At 37.5% G+C, this 18,913-nt stretch overlaps 2 protein-coding genes across 2 annotated transcripts; one reads left to right on the top strand and one right to left on the bottom strand.

Annotated features, from left to right (window-relative positions):
- Positions 1–3,535: 3,535 nt before the first annotated feature.
- LOC130236719 (serine/threonine-protein kinase pim-1-like) lies at positions 3,536–7,093 on the bottom strand. The gene is made up of 8 exons (XM_056467473.1): positions 6,985–7,093; positions 6,573–6,650; positions 6,269–6,366; positions 6,129–6,157; positions 4,729–4,747; positions 4,112–4,454; positions 3,846–4,022; positions 3,536–3,654 (listed from the first exon to the last, which is right to left on the bottom strand). Exons 1-8 carry the CDS (start codon positions 7,091–7,093, stop codon positions 3,536–3,538), a joined length of 972 nt encoding a protein of 323 aa, XP_056323448.1.
- Positions 7,094–7,638: 545 nt separating this feature from the next.
- Positions 7,639–18,913, top strand: LOC130236717 (major intrinsically disordered NOTCH2-binding receptor 1-like). The gene is made up of 4 exons (XM_056467472.1): positions 7,639–7,785; positions 14,903–14,998; positions 16,599–16,829; positions 18,722–18,913. Exons 1-4 carry the CDS (start codon positions 7,639–7,641, stop codon positions 18,911–18,913), a joined length of 666 nt encoding a protein of 221 aa, XP_056323447.1.

The following is an 18,913-nucleotide window of genomic DNA, read 5'->3' as shown; positions in this document are numbered from 1 at the left end:
TAAACAAGCTTAACCCAAACATTCCAGATAAATGTTTCAGATGCCAAAAACATAAAGTAACATTCTTTCATTGTATCTGGGATTGTGAGGTGGCTTAGATTTTCTGGCAAACGTAATAAAATCAATTCCAGTTACCCCTGAAATATGTGCTTTGGATTTATTTCCTGTAAGTTTGTCATTACCAGGTTATCAAACTAAAACAATTGACGTGTGTCTTATTGCAAAGATATTTGATAGCACTCTATTGGAAGAATATAGAAAGTCCATCCATTGACCACTGGCAGAAAGATTTGACACATGACATTACACTTGAAAGAATTACCTACAGTATAAGAGCCAAATTAAAGGAGTACCATAGAACTTGAGATCTGTTTATACAGTTTCTGGAATAAAACCATACATTGGCATAAGCAAATACCTCTCAGTCTTCTGATTAATTGATTGATATGTGTACATGTGTATTTTTGTATGTGGACTACGGTTTTATTTGTGTTAGCCCATGTATAACAATATATTTACCCGTTTAACTGAATTGGGATGCTTTGGGGCAGGGAGGAGGAAGAGTTGTAAAAGAACTACTGCTCTTCTTATATATCATTACATTTTTTTGACCTTGTAACATGTTTATTTAAGGTTATCAAAATGATTGTACAATGTGTATTTACTGACATAGTCAAAGGCAAGTTTTACAAATGTGCAATGGGTTGTAAAAATTAAAGTAATCCTTAAAAATTAGCCAATAGATAGATCGAGGTAAGGATAATTACAATTTTTACTAGCACTAATTACTTCTAAAAGACGCTGTAATGTAATTGACTTCATGTTTCTTTCAATAATAATTTAATGTTTCTCTTTCATCTATTATTTTTGTAGATTTTGTCTTAATGTTGCTGGACAGTGAAGAACAGACAGGAAGTGGACAGCTTGTGATGGCAGTAAATTTGAGCAGAACATACCTTGGGTATTTAGGAACATCCCTTAGAGCTGTATATATGAAAGCTATCAAGCACAATCCCTTTACTCAAGTCTAAACTGTTGCTTTAAACTGAATTGTTAAAATTGTCAAATTTTGAACAATTTGGAGTCTCAAAAGGTGGTCTGCAATCTTCACTGTACAAGGGGGAAAATATATATGAACAACAGATGTGACAATGCTCACTTGTGTGATGTTCACTCACCATTTTAACCGTGATAAAGAAAAGCTCCAATGCACACTGGAGTCCAATCGCACACATTTATACTTTCATTTTCAATTTGTGATTTGAGATTTTATTTTGTTAAATGTAATGCTAGTCGTTTGAGTCTACAGTTGAACAATGTCCAGTCTGAAACTCTGCTGTTTAAATAAAAAGATTAGTCCAGTTGTTTAAATGTACACTATTTGTTTCATTAGTATATGATACTGTAATATCATAATAATTTATTGTCTAATAGTTTAACCTTCTCTGGGGTTCCATGTTGCTAAAGAGGCTTCAATGATTAATCTTAAATCATAGTAAATACATTAAATCATTAAAAAAAAATTCTTTGTCCATTGAACCCAATGTTTCTGTTTAAAATGTATATATTTTAACGTTAAATCCAAATAAATTCGTACTTGTTGAATTTAATGAATAATATTGCTTGTAATGTGTTGCCACAATTATTCTGGAGTAGATAAAGGGTATTTAATTTGACAATGTACTTAACTACTGCCTCCTTTGTCTTCTGTCTCTCCAGCGGTGGTCGTCCTTCGCTATATCCAGCTGAATGAATGTGGCTTCATAGTCAATTGCTGCTGTGCAGTGGTTTGTTAAAGAGATTCCGTCACTCAATAATGAATATTCTGTCATCATTCTTTCTTCTTATACACAAAAGAAGATATTTTGAAAAATGCTGGAAACCTGTAACTATTGACTTCCATTGTATTTGTTTTTCTACTCTGGAAGTCAGTGGTTACACATTTCCAGATTTCTTTAAAATATCTTCTCTAGTGTTCAACAGAAGAAAGAAACTTATAGGTTTGGAACCACTTGAGTAAATAGGGGCTAAATTTAGTTTAAGGTGAACTATCCCTCTAATTGTGTAAGGAGTCATTTAGAAAACTCAGAGAAATTGTGATTAAGGATTCAGTTTGATTTACATGATTATATTTTGGTGAAAGACTTAAATTAATAGACAACAGTATATAAAAGCAATTTATTACAAAACAATTCAAAGAGCAAAACGTTACAAAACAATAATGAACACTTAATTATAAACCAATGACTCTCTTATGACAGAACACCAGATTCATTTATGATGTAGAAAAATATGAGCACATTTTGGAATGCTGAGCAGATCTTTGATGTAACTGACAGTACTGGATTTCCTAATCGAAAGGTTTTGTCATTAATTCCTCGCCCTTTGTCCTCCATTCATATTCATGTTTAGTTTGTATTAAGAACACAAACTAAAACATTTTAGAGAGCTCTCTAAGTCTCCATATGCAGCAAGGGTACTGTATGCACTGTACCGTGCACTGTATGCGTGTCACACTTAGTCACGCTGCTGACGTATAACCCAGAGGTCTGCACGACTTCCTCTGATTTAAGCAAACATGTCTGAGTTAAAAGTCAGCAGTTCGACACACATACAATGCACAACAGAGGTCTCATGGTTTTTCATTTCTGTCTCCTTGCGGAATATGGAGGATCAGAGAATTCTCGGATTTCAATTTAATTCAATTCATTTTTATTTCTATAGCACTTTTACATTGTAGATTGTGTCAAAGCAGCTTAACATAGACGTTCTAGTAAATTGAAACTGTGTCAGTCCAGTTTTCAGAGTTGAAGTTCAGTTTAGTTCAGTTCAGTGTGGTTTAAATTTCACTGCTGAAAGTCCAAACACTGAAGAGCAAATCCATCAATCCGCAGCTCCACAAGTCCCAAACCAAGCAAGCCAGCGGCGACAGTGGCGAGGAACAAAACTTCACCAATTGACAAAAGTAAACAAAAAAACCTTGAGAGAAACCAGGCTCAGTTGGGCACGACCATTTCCCCTGTGGTTAAACTTTCTGTGCAGAGCTGCAGTCTTGGTGCTGGAGGCTGGAGAACACTGAATGTCCATCATGGAGAAACTGCGGTGTGAGTGGGTCATCAAGACCTAGCTCTCATCAAGAGTGCCACTGAACAAAAGTAAAGGTCTCAGAGGTTTGGAATGACATGAGGGAATAATGAATTACTAAATTTCTGTGAAGTATTCCTTTAATAGTCTTATGAAATTTCTGGAAATGGTGCTCTCCTCCTCCTTGCTTCTTTAGTTTTTTTTCTAAAATGAAGAAAAACAAGCAGAAATAATACACAATTATTAAAGCAGTGATATGAAGGGTGTCAAATACGAATTGTAACTGACAGTGAATCTGTATGTTTGTAAGTCGCTTTGGATAAAAGCGTCTGCTAAATGACTAAATGAATCTAAAAAGAAGAACAGAAGAGAAAACAATAGAAACAGAAGAACTACAGAAAGAATGTAGATGTAGTTTTGTGCTCGGTGTGTTCCTCTACCTCCTCTTGTCTCACTGCTGCACAGGATTTGGGCTCGTTGGATTGAACCACCGGTGCTCTTCTACCTGATGTAACTGTAGTCGATTAACTGGACTGTGGTTCAAACACTGGAAAATCAGGTCTTGGCATGCTGAAAAGTGTCACAGAGACTCAAGATTCATGATCGTGTTTAAATGTTACGACTTAAAATGTTACCAAACATCTCCAATTAAAAAACTTGAATATCTACAGTGTAACCATTATATTTAACCCTTTTTTACTTGTGACTGACATATTTATTTCTGTCAGTGAGGTTGAGATTGTTCAGAGGTGTCTGCTTACCTGAAGATAAAGTGGGGCTTGTGTAAAAGGATCCGCTCTTTATCGATTGTGTGTTTTCAAAGGGCAAACATGAATGCAGTATTTGAAACAGCACGATGCCTGCTGCCCATACGTATGCCGGGTTAGCATGGTATGTGGGATGCCTTAAAATCTCAGGTGGCATGAAAAGTCTTGCTCCTGTAAGACAGACGTTTACATTTTCAGTGTACAGTAATTTCAGAAAACAGTACTGTGATCAAAGACACTAACACAAAATGCCAACTCACCCTGATATTCAGAGCTGTTGAAAGGCTCGCTGGTAATTGGCAGAGCACAACTAAAGTCGATCAATTTGAGCTCCAATCTATGAAAAACTTCACGATCAACGCAGAACTTTACAGCTCGGATGAACTGACGCATTAACCCAGGGGCTTGGTTTTCATCGATGTCCAGTGTAAATGTGATGTAACGAGTCAAGGTCTGGCATGACTCTGGGTACTCCATAATGAGAACGAAGTCGCTCTCATTCTCAATCCAGTCGTGTAATCTGATGATGTTGGGACATGGTGGATCTTTCATCAATCTAAACAGCATTGCCACTTCCGCAAGCACAGGTGTGGAATGATCATCCTAGAAAAAAACAGATTTCAAAGATAAATCCAAAGCATAACGGGAGAAAGTAACTTTGAAACCTTTTTTAAATTATGGAAAAGAATAATAAATACAATAGGATAAAAACATACAAATGAACTGTGATTTAAACATCTTCACTGTTAGAATTCACATTGATTTGTTTCTTATTGAAGCAACAAAAGTCATTTAGTAAAGAGCAGTGAGTGATTGTCTTTTTGTTTAATTAATAATGATGAGCACAGTCGACAGCAGGAATATAGTGCACTATCACTTTAAGAGGGTTTCTTCTGCTGAACACAAAAGAAGATATTTTGAAGAATGCTGAAAACCAGTAAGCATTGACTTCAAAAGTCAGTGGCTACCTGTTTCCAACATATCTGTTTTTTTTTTTACTTCAATTTAAAAAGGTTCAGACAGGTACTGGACAAGTGAAGGATGAGTAAATGGTGAGTTCATTTCATTGTGTGAATTCTCCCTTTAAAGGGCACATATGGTGAAAAATCTACTTTTCAAGCTGTTTGGAAAGAAAAGTGGGTAAATATAGTGTATAAACTGTCATATTGGGGTGAAATAAACACACCCAGTCCTTTTTTTTTTCAAATTTAACAACATAAAAACGATGGACCAATTGGAGCGGTTTTCAGATCGACTGCAACTTTACGTAGGAGTGCGGTCCCCCTGCCCACCAATACTGATTGACAGCTGCGCACATTAACATGTCCGGTAGTCACGTGTATAAATCATATCGTCAAGACAGGACGAGCCCAAAGCAGCCGGGAATAAAAGGTGTGTTCAGTTCGCTAGGATCATTAATCATCATCAAACGTGATCAAGAGTGAGCTTTACAAGTTTAAAATGTTTTAAAACAGAGCGTGTGTGTAATGAATTACAGCGATTCACTTCAGATTCACTTAATCAGCACAGCCGTGTGTCAGAACAATTATAAAAGAAGACGCTTCAATCCCGGTTTGTGGACGTTAAATCAGGTTTATTTTGTACATTTATATAAGAGATATCCATACAGCAGTGAATATTACCAGTATCATGTCACATATGCGTGCAAAACGAGTGCAAAGCTTAATGCGCTCTCTCTCTCTCTCTGTGTGTGTGTGTGTGTCTTCGTGTCTGAGCCGCGTGTGTGTGTGTGTCTGCGTGTCTGAGCTATGTGTGTGTGTGTGTGTATGTCTGTGCTACGTTTGTGTGTGTGTGTGTATGTGTGTGCGCTATGTGTTTGTGTCCTTGCTGTGTGTGTGCGTGCACTTTGTAATGACATTGTGTGTGACTCATTGTTGCAAATCCACAAAAAAATTCATCAAATACTGATTGTTAAAGTTTTTACTGTAGTATTTCTCACACACGTTATGTCAGATCTGCATTCTGAGGCAGCCGAGGGCGGCTATTGCTGACAGGCCCGTGGGAACGGTGGGCGGGGAGGACTTGCCTTAAAGGGCCAGTACAAAAAAACAGCAAAACCTTTTTTCCAGCTATAAAATAGACACTTCAAACAGCTATAATAACTAATCTGATGGGTGTTTTGAGCTGAAACTTTACAGACACATTCTGGGGACACAAAAGACTTATATTAAACATGAAAAAAGGGGTAACCTATGTGCCCTTTAAACAACTCTTTCGTTGGTTTGTCAACTTATAATGCTGAAATAATGGTCGTGCTTGCGCTTGACGATATACTTCAGGGCAACCTGCGGAAAAGAAAAACAGTGATGAATGAATGGCAGATTAAAGACTACACATTATTTATATTTAATAATCAGAAGAAAACTGTTGATTGAATTGAAAAAATAGTTCTCTACCTTTACTCTTTCACTAAATACGTGAGATGCCAGATACACCTTGCCAAAACTTCCTTTTTTAATCAACTTCTTTACTTCAAAGAGAGACACCATAGATCCTGAAAAACACACAGAGAAAGAACATGAACATTAACTTGGATTGTCTGGTATGAAACAGATCAAATAAATGACTCCTATCCTTTGAATCTGGATCTAATGCAATGAGCTAAAAGCAGTAACTTCCATCAGAATTGCAACATAGTAAATTGATTACTAATTTATATTAATTATGAATTACAGAAAATACAAGGTAATGATGACTAACCAAGAGTGAGCCCAGAAGCCTCTTTAGGCTCCTCAGAAACCTGGCATGGCAGACATACTGACTCAGGGTCAGCTTGTTCTGCGATTTCAGGCTAGTTAAAAATATAATCAATACACTTAAAAATGAGTTTGCTCAAGCTGAAGTATTACCGAATGCCAGGATCGACCCATCTATACTTTCACTTTTTCCCAATCTCACTTTGTTTTAGCTGGTACTATTCTAAACAATGTTTAAAACTTTTCATTACTAGCATTTTCACTACTAATATTTTCTTAAGGATGTGATGTTTTGATAAATCACTGTTGTATTCCTCATCCCACTTCATACTAAATAATGTAAATGTAAATCATTCAGTAGCTGTTTTAATCCAGCCCATTACATTACAAACCACAGCAGAGGGCAAATTCTTTACCAGGATAGCACTCCCTCTCATACTCAGCCTCCACATCAAAGCTTCTGAAAGCATAGAAGGTAAAGGGCCTCCAGGATTGACCAGCCCAGTCATGAACATTATCAAGCATGTCTGGGGTAAGATGGAGGCATTAAAGATAAAACAAAGGAATCTTGATGAACTCTGGGACCCTTGCAAGAACACTTTCTTTGCCATTCCAGATGACTTTATTAGTAAGTTATTGGAGTCATTGCAGAGATGTATGGATGCAGTCCTCCAAGCTCATGGGAGTCATACACAATATTAATTCTTTTTCCACTGCACCATGACTTTATATTCTATACTGTACATTATTTCTGTGACATGACTTTTGTCTTAGCAAAGTCAAACCTCACTGTCCTAATAAAAAATCAAGGCACGATCATATTTTATTTTGGTAAAATAAGCATAATCTAGAGGCCTTTGCCTTTCATATAAGCCACTTCTGATACCAAATGATCAACTAGTTCCTAAAACTTGGATAGACGACAAGACTTTTGTCAGGTAGTGTAATCTGTAGGTGCGGCACTAGCCCTTCACTGGTAGGTATCAGGTAGAGTTACATTATGAATAATTCAACTCTCACAATGAGATCAGAGTCAGTAAGGCTCATTTCAACCTTATGCAAGTCACAAAATGGACATAGCCGTCCTGCCGAACAACAATCATCCAGAGAAATTCCTGCAGCTGGATGTGGGAATGTTGCCGGCTACACATGGAATGTTTCAGATAGGGGCTGCTCTGTCTCGCCAACGACAGTGGCACAACAGGATGTACTCGCAGGTAAAACTCTGTTAGCATACAGACTCAGGCTGCCACAGGGAAGGAGAACGTGAGAGCTGCTTTGTGTGGAAAAAAATATTTCCTGGAAATGTAGCTTACGCTTTAGATTACAGCAAGCAAATTCCATCATAAGCAAACTGAATTTACAGCATAGCTATTTTTCGTAATAATAGTGTTCCTGTAAGTTTATGCTGTAAATGTAGCAAATAGCCTACTACAATGTTTTTGAACCATACTATTCCGCTCTGGTAATTCTAGTCAATGTGGTAATACAACTACAATAGTAGGCTAATATAAACAAATAATTCAATTCTTTAGTTTTCTACAACTACTATATAGGCTATATTTTATATTATACTACCACAATTTACTCTAGTAAAGTCTATACTATAGAATTTATTACAGATTATCAGTTCACCATTAATACAGTAAATACTATATTTAGGCCTATATAGCATTCAATAACTAAGTGTAAAAATACTATATACAGTATAATAGACTTTACTACACTGTCAAAAGTTTTCATATTTTGTGATTCATGTGTTTTTTCTCCCTAATTAATTATGTTTTAGAAATGCATTATGGGTCCTTGATCATTCTTCCAACAACTTTTAACCTTAAAAAGTAAAAAAGTGACTTTTATTAACATTTTTAATAGATTAAAGTAATATATTGTTTGGGTTGGTGTTGTATATTATGGTACAAAAACTGGCGGAACATTTTCTGTTATTTTACAGATTTATTTCTTTATATATTATTTATTATAGTACATTATAACATTTCAAGCAACAAAAATGTCAATAAAAGTCATTTTGTTAAATTGTAGACTTGGCTTATAGGTTAATAAAAACAAATAACCAAATACTGTAGTTTTCTACAACTACTATTTAGGCTATAGTGTATGTTATACTACAATACACCACAGTTTGCTGTAGTACAATGTAATCAGTTCACCATAGATACAGTAAATACTACATTTACGCCTATATAGGATCCAATAACTAAGTGTGAAAATACTATATACAGTCTAATAGACTTTACTGCAAAAAGGTTTCATATTTTGTGATTTATGTTTTTATTTTTTACTTTCCCTAATTAATTGTGTTTTAGAAATGCATTATGGGACCTTGATCATTCTTCCAACAACTTTTAACCTTAAAAAGTTCAAAAAAGTGTCTTTTATTAAAATTTTTAATAGATTAAAGTAATTTATTGTTTGGGTTGGTGTTGTATATTATGGTACAAAAACTGCCAGTACATTTTCTTTTATTTTACAGATTTATTTCTTTTATTTAATATATAATATTTTTATAATATATTTATTATTTATATTATTTCATGGGTGACGTCAGGCATTGCCAAACTACATTGTGCATCCTTCCGCACCGCTTCAGTGGCGTTGCTCGCTGCAGAAGTTGGGACTTTCTCAAATTTTCAAGCATTGACAGAAGCATCAGCCAATCAGATCACTGTATGCAAATACACCAGCTCAGGCAGTAGTCGATTGCTGACTAATTTCATTGGCTGACGCTGCTATGACGATCGCGTCAGCCTCAACTTCAGACATGCCCTCTGTCAAGCATTGAAGCTGCGGTCACACTGGGCTTTGTGTGTGCGAAATTCAGTCGTACGGTGCTGCGAAAAGGGGCGGGATTAAACAAGATGTTTAGACATTAAAAAAGTGAGCGATTGATCCATATTTTAAATTTCTGTCCAAAGAGGCCATGTTGTGATCCTCGATTGGTCTCACGCAGTCAAGTGATACGATTTCGCAGGTCAGAGTTCACCAAGCTTGAACTTTGCACCACAGTGAACTGCGAAACTTGATGCATGACCTTGCGTTTTCGGTCTGACATATTCGCGTGCGTATGAATGGAAGTCTATGGGGACAAAAGCCCAGTGTGACCGCAGCTTGACGCTAAAACCCTGTGTGAATGGGGCGCAAAGGGGGTCACACACCAGGAGCGCCGCTCGGCGATGTGCAGCGCCGCGCCACGCAGCGCCATGGATTTCAGAATTCTAAACATAGGTTTCCATCAGGGTCTATCATTAGAGGAGTGAAGGGAATACTGGAAGCAACTCAAGTTAAACACCTTAATAATACAGTTTTTTTTTTCAGACTAAGGTAAATAATTAGATTACAGATGTTCACATAAATGTACAAATACTTAGGGCTGTATTTTTATTTCAAACAGTCAATGAGCTCCATTATATGGACTTTTAAAGGATCTTCTTTATGTAGATTAAGACAGATATTGCCAAAATTTGCATTGCCCAATCATGTATTGCTAATTAACTAATTAAAAATAAAATATTAAATAAATAAATAGTCAAAAACAATGCATATGTCCACCATGTCAAGGATGGATTTGTGATAGGGTGGACGATGACAGGGAGGACATTTTTAGCTAAAGATAGCATTTATTCAACACAGGTTGGACCTGCAGCTGGTAAAGTGTTTCCCAATTGAAGTTAAGTTACTTACTGTGTGCAAAACACATGCTTTAACCTCGATTGAAAAAAGGGGATGCCAATGAGTACATCAGAATGTTTCTTAAAGGGGCATTTACCACATCATGACAGGGTGGACAGCAATGTCAAGGACACGTGCAAAATGATTAATAATATTATGAGAACAAAATAAAAGTTATTATAATGACTATTTTATCAAATATATTGTTAAAGACATTGAGCATTTTAAAAAATCTTTAATTTAAGCATTTTTAAAAATCTTTAATCTTTGATCTAATTGACCTACTTTTAGACTCGCTGAAGTTGGCTGAGCAGTGTGTGGGACCTGGCAAAATCACAAGAATCATCAATGAAAGAATATGCCAAAAATGGACAAAAACATATTTCAAAACACTTATAATTCTACCTGCATGTGTGTAAAGGCTTAACTAATTACACCGTATTAAAACATCAGAATTTCATTATTTCGCATTATGTTCATATAGGACTGATTCTCTTTATAGTGATAATCACCCAAATAGACTTAGTTTGACTAATGAGATGGATTTCTGCTTCATCCACTGATTGCTGTTTATCTGACAAAACAAAGGAGAAGTAGACACACATGTGGGAAAGGTGGTTGGGGAGAACCAGCTCATTTAAAGGCACAGGCTACAAAAACAGCTACACTTTGCTCTCAGTGCAAAATGGGCATATTCTGCATTGTATAATAAATAATCTGATGGTATTTTGAGCTGAAACTTTACAGTCACATTCTGGAGCCACCTAAGACCTACCTTACATTTTGGCTGCATCCGAAGTCGCCGCTTCTACTCAGTAGGTGCTGCATTTGAATTTAAACGTACTACTCGTACGTACAATCTATACAGTATGAACGTAAGGCGTATAAATGGAATTCGGACGTACTACATCAGCCATTTTGTCATGGTCACGCCATCTACCCACGTCAGTTGCGTCGCTTCACTCTCGTTCATGAATTCTCTTGCGGGGCATCCCAGGATAGCGCAGCGTGCATGGGATGCGCACTTCAGAATCTCACCGGAAGTAGGAAGTCATTTTGGTACTTCTCGCATACTGATTTTAGAATTCTATGAATTCGGACATACTACTTGGTTTGCATACTGATTTTAGCATACTGTATAGTATGGAAGTATGCGGTTTCGGATGCAGCCATCGTAAAAGGAGTTATATAGGAAGCCTTTAAAGAAAAAAAAACAGACAATCTTATATAAAATAATTAGGCTATGTAAAATAGAAAGGCTACACAATTGATTAAGAACCTGGGTGTTTAAACAATTAAACTGAATGATATAGGGTAAATTGGATTTTTGGATATTAGATATTATTTTGACATCTGGTAAACAAGGAGCTATTAGCTATTAGATCTTCCGGGCAGTTGTCACAGGATGGCTCACTTGCACACAGATCGCAGGAGTATAAACACATTATTTACAACGAGGCACTTACAACAAGAATTTGAACATTAAACACAGTTAGGACATAAAGATGTGACAATAAAATACCGCCCTGTTGAAAAAAAAAAACTGTTAAACCAGCGTAGGCTGGTTAGCTGGTTTTAGCTGGTTGACCAGCCTGGTTTTAGAGGGTTTTTGGCCATTTCCTGGCTGGTTTCCAGCTATTTCCAGCCTGGTCTTAGCTGGTCAGGCTGGAAGATGACCAGCCAAAACCAGCTATGTCCAGTTTAAACCAGGCTAGTCATGGTGGTTTTAGCTGGTAATTTTCCAGCCTGACCAGCAAAGACCAGGAAATTGCCAAAAAAAACCCCTGTAAAACCAGGCTGGTCAACCAGCTAAAACCAGCCAACCAGCTTAGGCTGGTTTAAGCTGTTTTTTTCATCAGGGTGGACACTAAACAAACTAATCTAAAGAACTAAACAAACTCAAGGGTAAATACACAGGACATGATAGAACTGAGGGGTGTGACACGGGTGGAACGAATGAACATTAACACATGGCTGGAAAACAGAACAAAGGAAACACATGACGTAAACAGAAGCACATGGAACAAACACATGTGACATCACATGACGCAACAACTGCATGAACACAACACAGACACATGAGACTTGTGACAGCAGTATGGTAATACTTTATCTGTTCTGCTATACAGACATTCTACAGACTGTCAGTAACTGGCTTTGCAGCTACATGTCATTCAGGTGATCCTAAACCTTAACGTAAGGAGGGATGGGCAAAAATACATTGAAATGTATTTAAAATACATACAGAATGCCTCAATTTTATGTGTATCAAAATAAACTACAAAATACAGCAGCCACAAATTCATCAAAATAAATACTGTTTTTTTTATTTTGAAAATACTTCAAAATACTTTTACAAGGGAGCATGACATGTCTTCACAAACCTTCCATAGACAGGCCTTTTCGATCATTCCTCTTACCATCAAACTGACTTAGTGAAGAAAAAAATGATTGACAGCTACAGCATTTTTTATAGCAAATTTAAGTCAGCTTCTCTGCCAACTAATTCACCTCTACTGTACATGACTAGGTTTTCATATACTTTTGTTTCTCTTTCATTTTAGAATAAATATTATACAAATTTCATACATAAAGTCCTGTCTTAAAGATGATCTCTGGATGAACTGTAAAAAAAAATTCCCTGTAAAAACCATCTAATGCAGATAATGAGTTGGAACATAATGCTATATCTCTTCGTCCATTGCGTGGCCAGTAAAATTGACACCATCTTTTAACGGTCTTCTATTTTAAAATGGTGATATATGAGGAGGTTATTTAAATTTTCATTAATTTTTTTGGCTTATAGTCCCTTATTTATTATGGGTCGGCACAGCAGAATTAACTATTCCAGTATGTATTTTACACAACGGATGCCATTCCAGCTGCAACCCAGTACTGGAAAACACCCATACACACTCATTCACTCACACACACACTACAGGCAAATTAGTTAATCAATTCCCCTATAACGCATGTGTTTGGATTGTGGACGAAGTATAAATAAATACATTTTTTGCAATTGAAATCTTTCGTACTTAATGTAAAAACAGTCTGATTTTGCATATAAACTCTTCATCCTGCTGCTGTGTCACAGGAGTCTGGGGTATTTGACCAGACTGTATAGACTGGAGTATTATTAAATATTTGTGTCTCATATACTATATTGTGCCATTTTAACATCTTTTCTCTTCATTAACTATAAACTATAAAGCACCTGCAGATCCGCTACTGGCATTTGAAACAGCCAATGAAGCATTGAAGGTATCGCCACTGTAGGACTTATTTGTATGTTGTTTGTCTTATTTTCTTGCCATCTACATTAGCAATCCATCTAAAACTACTATTATTTGTGCGGTTTCCTCATTCTGTCAAGATGTTTTCAATTCTTCTTTAACTGGAAGAGTCACAGTTTACGCCCTTAGTGAACATCAGTACGCCATCTTTAGGTGTTTTATATTTCTAAAGTTCCTCTAAAGTCTAAAATCTCTGAAGTTGCATTTCCACCTGCAGCCCTGAGGCTGACACTGAGGATGTTCTGAAGCTCCCCATCCTGTTCTTAAGAACTGATATTTTATTTAATCTTATTAAGCAAAGATGCTGATGGTGAATTGTACACTGCATTACATGTACACTGCCATTACTTATTAGCATTGACCACCTGCTTAATCAATTTCCATTTCTGATCTCAAGCCAAATAACTAAGAAAGCAGAGGCCACATTGTTATGATGTCATCATGTAGACTTCTTACACAATATTAAAAATTATACATAATATTAACCCATTTTCAACAACCCTATCAAATGCAAATCACAAAATACTATTTGTATTTAAAATACGTATTTCAAAAATACATGTATCATAAATACTGCTCATCGCTGAACATAACACAATGTCTGCAAAACATTTAGGTCTTCATGTGTTAGTGTTAACAAATGCATTCTTTCCTTCTTGAGCACATGTCAATTTTAAAATTTATTAAAGGGTTCCTCCCAATTTTCCGTAGTATAAAAACTCAGATCTGTAGTATGAATGAAATCATTTTGTATCTGCTGGAAAGGGATGCGGAATTGAAGAAGATATTTGGAAATGTGCAGAAGATATTAGAAAACCAAAGAAAGTGCAGAACCTGGAGGATTTTTCTGAGCCGATTTGAATGTTATCACTCGATTGAATGGGCGTTATCGATGGTTATCAGCTGATAGATATGGGCCAGTAGGGGTTTCCAAACTCAGAAGGCTGTTATCATCCCTCCACATGGTTAATCAGTTATATATCACATACGGCTGCAGCTGGAAATTAACTACAATTATTTATATTATTTATTACGTGGGGATCACACTCCTCAGCCTCCCTGGGAAAGTCTTTGCCAGGGTAGTGGAGAAGAGGATCCGGGCGATGGTTGAACCTGGGATTAAGGAGGAGCAATGCGGTTTTCGTCCGGGCTGTGGTACACTGGACCAGCTGTATACCCTCACCAGGGTGCTCGAGGTGTCATGGGAGTATGCCCAACCAGTTCACATGTGTTTTGTGGACTTGGAGAAGGCATTCGACCATGTCCCTCATGGCATCATGACCACAGGATCTCATCTCTGTTATTCGCAGACGATGTTGTTCTGTTGGCTTCATCGAACATGGATCTTCAGTATGCACTGGGGCGGTTTGCTGCCAAGTGTGACAAGGGTGGGATGAGAATCAACACCTCCAAGTCCGAGGCCATAGTGCTCTACCAGAAAAAGGTGGTTTGCTATCTCCAGGTTGGAGGAAAGTCCTTACCCCAGGTGGAGGAGTTCAAGTACCTTGGGGTTTTGTTCACGAGTAACGGAAGGATGAAACGTGAGATTGACAGGCGGATTGGTGCAGCGGCAGCAGTAATGCGGTCGATGTACCGGTCCGTTGTGGTAAAGAAGGAGCTGAGCCGAAAGGCAAAGCTTTCGATTTACTGTTCAATCTACTTATGGTCATGAGTTTTGGGTCAAGACCAAAAGGACAAGATCTTGGATATAAGCGGTCGCAATGAGCCGCTTTCCTTCGCAGTGTGGCAGGGTGCACCCTTATAAATAGGGTGAGGAACTCTGTCACCCGGGAGGAGCTCGGAGTAGAGCCACTGCTTCTCCGCATCGAGAGAAGTCAGCTGAGGTGGCTCGGGCATCTGTTTCGGATGCCTCCTGGACGCCTACCTAGGGAGGTGTTGCAGGCATGTCCCATCAGGAGGAGACCTCGGGGAAGACCCAGGACACGCTGGAGTGACTATGTCTCTCGGCTGGCCTGAGAACGCAATGGGAGGAGCTGGAGTTCACTCTTAAGACTGCTGCCCTCGCAACCCGGCCCCGGAAAAGCGGTGGAAAATGAATGAAGGAATGTATTAAGATTGCCATTAATTGTATTTTATGGGATTTTATATTTTTTATTTCTACCCTTACCCCAACCCTAAACCCAACCATCACAGTAATGCAAAAACAGATGTGGATCTGGAGTCTTCTCTATTAGTATAGTTGATTAACTATGTAGATGGAGGAGTCCCTACTGGCCAATATCAGCTGATAACCACTGATAATGCCCATTTAATCAAGAATTCAAATTAAATGCACAGGTCAAATAAAAATTCCTTTAAGCCCATAAATATGTCTTTGTAAGTGTCAAGACAAATAATTTTGTCAGTAGTTTGTCTACTGGTTGTTGAATCTAGTTGGGTTGTTCAAATGTTTTGCATTTCTTTTAGAGAGACATTCAGGTTTACATTCAATTTTAAATTATAGAAATGACACAAAATTTTAAAGTAATCACTTTGGTAGTCCCAACTGATCACACAATAAAAATGTAAAATAATACTATAATAATAATAAATAAAAAATTGTATTTTAAATCATGCCAGAGATGTCCTGTCCCACTTGAGTCCTCGGACTAATCTGACCAGTATAAACACAACAGTCTGGAATTTTTTAGTAATGCTAAAGACTCTCATTAAATTGTCCAGGTGTGTTTAATTAGTGTCAAAGTTACAATCTACAAAAAGTGGCCCTCCAGGACTGTGTAGGGGGAATATTTAATTTGTTTCAAACGTGATAGAACATTAACCTTTTGGAGGCACTGATTTAATTTCTGAACTGATGTACTTCATGAAAATGTCACCAGAGTCTTGTTGTGTGTGTGTGTGTGTGTGTGTGTGTAATTATACTGCATAAATTACATGTGAGAGCTTTAGACAGGAATTAATGTACTTTCAGCAATACATTTACATTTTTCTGTAATTACAGCATTCGACAGAGTGGTGTTGCACAGCATGACTGTATTGATTTTGTCCAGCTGACATTTCTTATTGTGTGTTGTACTGTTGTGTAGGGCAGGGAGAGAGGAAATGAAGGAAAGGCTTCAGGAGACAGTCATATGTTTGAAGACAAAGAGCTGGAGAAACACATCACTCCTCAAACTCTAAAACCGAAGATCAAGCAGAACCCTCTCTATTCTCACATCAACATCATTCAGACTGAAGAGAACAAGAGCAAACCCTCTTGGACCATTCAGGACTATGACAGACACACTTCACATGGTCAGCTGGCAGACTATATGAAGGTATGTTATCAGTAAATAGAGACAAATAAACAATTGAGTGACAAAAGAAGACATGGTGTGAAAATAATTTGAAGCATATTCCATTAGTTACCTAAAAATGTTTGCTTTTTTAGCATTTAAAGCATAATTTTTTCTTCTTTTTTTAATGTGTGTACATAGTAGTGTTTGTTATAAACGATGTATCTGCACACTTCATTATTTTGTAATTTTTTTTTTGCCCTCATAAACTTTTATCAAATACCATAACCTTCCTTCCCCCTCAAAACGTCTTTCTAAAATTCCTTTAGGGCAGACATATCAGTGGGTGAACATGCCATCAGAGGGGACAAGCCCCGCAAACTAGTGATGATCTTTTGCTCATTAGCATAGGACCTTCATTTTGTTTTTGAATCTGCCACTAAGCTGACACATTTGGCATTTGTAACTCTGCACTATTTTGGGAACAACTCTGTTGTACCCCGACTTCATTGTTACATTTACATACACTGGCCACTTTATTATGTACACCTTACTAGTACCGTGTTGGACTCCCTTTTGCCTTCAGAACTCTCTTAATTCTTCGTGGCATTGATTAAACTAGATACTGGAAATATTCCTCAGAGATTTTGGTCCATATTGACATGATAGCATCACACAGTTGCTGCAGATTTGTCAGCTGCACATCCATGATGCGAATCTCCCGTTACACCACATCCCAAAGGTGCTCTGTTGGATTGAGTTCTGGTGACTGTGGAGGCCATTTTAGTACAGTGAACTCATTGTCATGTTCAATAAACCAGTCTGAGTTGATTTGCGCTTTATGACATTGCGCGTTATTCTGCTGGAGGTAGCCATCAGAGGATGGGTACACTGTGGTCATAAAGGGATGGACAGGAGTTGAATCCAGTGGGGTCTTTTGCTGCTGTAGCCCATCCGCCTCAAGGTTCGACATGTTGTGTATTCAGAGATGCTCTTCTGTATATCTCAGTTGTAATGTGTGGTTATTTGAGTTACTGTTGCCTTTCTATCAGCTCAAACCAGTCTGGCCATTTTCCTCTGACCTCTGGCATCAACAAGGCATTTGCAGCCACAAAACAGCTGCTCACAGGATATTTTCTCTTTTTTGGAACATTCTCTGTAAACCCTAGGAATGGTTGTGCATGAAAATCCCAGTAGATCAGCAGTTTCTAAAATACTCAGATCAGCCCATCTGGCACCAACAACCCTGCCACGTTCAAAGTCTCTTAAATTCCTCAAAGTCCTTTCTTCCTCATTCTGATGCTCGGTTTGAACTGCAGCAGATCATCTTGACTATGTCTACATGCCTCAAGCTGCGGTCACACTGGGCTTTGTTTGTGCAAAATTCTGTCGTACGGCGCTGCGAAAAGGGGCGGGATTAAACAAGATGATTAGACATTTAAAAAAAGCGAGCGATTGCTCCATGCTTTAAATTTCTGTCCAGAGAGGTCCTGTTTTGATCCTCGATTGGTCTCATGCAGTCAAGTGATGCGATTTCGCAGGTCAGAGTTCACCAAGCTTGAACTTTGCACCGCAGCAACATGCGAAACTTGACGCATGACCTTGCGTTTCCGGTCTGACGCATTCGCGTGCGGTTGAATGGAAGTCTATGGGAAGAAAAGTCAAGTGTGACCGCAGCTTAAATGCATTGAGTTGCTGCTATGTGATTGGCTGATTAGAAATTTGCATTAACGATCAGTTGGACAGGCTTACCTAATAAAGTTATATCGTATATGCTTAATAAAACTATTACAGATCTAGTATCAGGATTCAGAATTTGAACAGATATTTAAAAAAAGAACTATTAATTATTGAAAGAGTGGAAAAAAAAATATATTTTTAAACTGCTTTTGCTTTAAGGAAAGTGTAGTCAAGTTATATTTTGTGTCTTTCAGGAAGACCCAAGAGATCTGAGCTTCTGGCTGGAAGATCTTTACACCCCTGGTTATGACTCACTGCTCAAAAAGAAAGCAGCTGAAATGAAGAGGAACAAAATTTGTAAAGCATTTGCATTAATCATTCTGTTCGTTTGTGCTGTTGTGATCATTATTACTGTGCCAATAGTGGTAAAACAATCAAGAGACTGA

The sequence above is a fragment of the Danio aesculapii genome, chromosome 10, assembly GCF_903798145.1.
Source record: "Danio aesculapii chromosome 10, fDanAes4.1, whole genome shotgun sequence".
Classification (NCBI taxonomy): Eukaryota; Metazoa; Chordata; class Actinopteri; order Cypriniformes; family Danionidae; genus Danio; species Danio aesculapii.
This window is presented reverse-complemented; position numbering and strand designations above follow the sequence as displayed.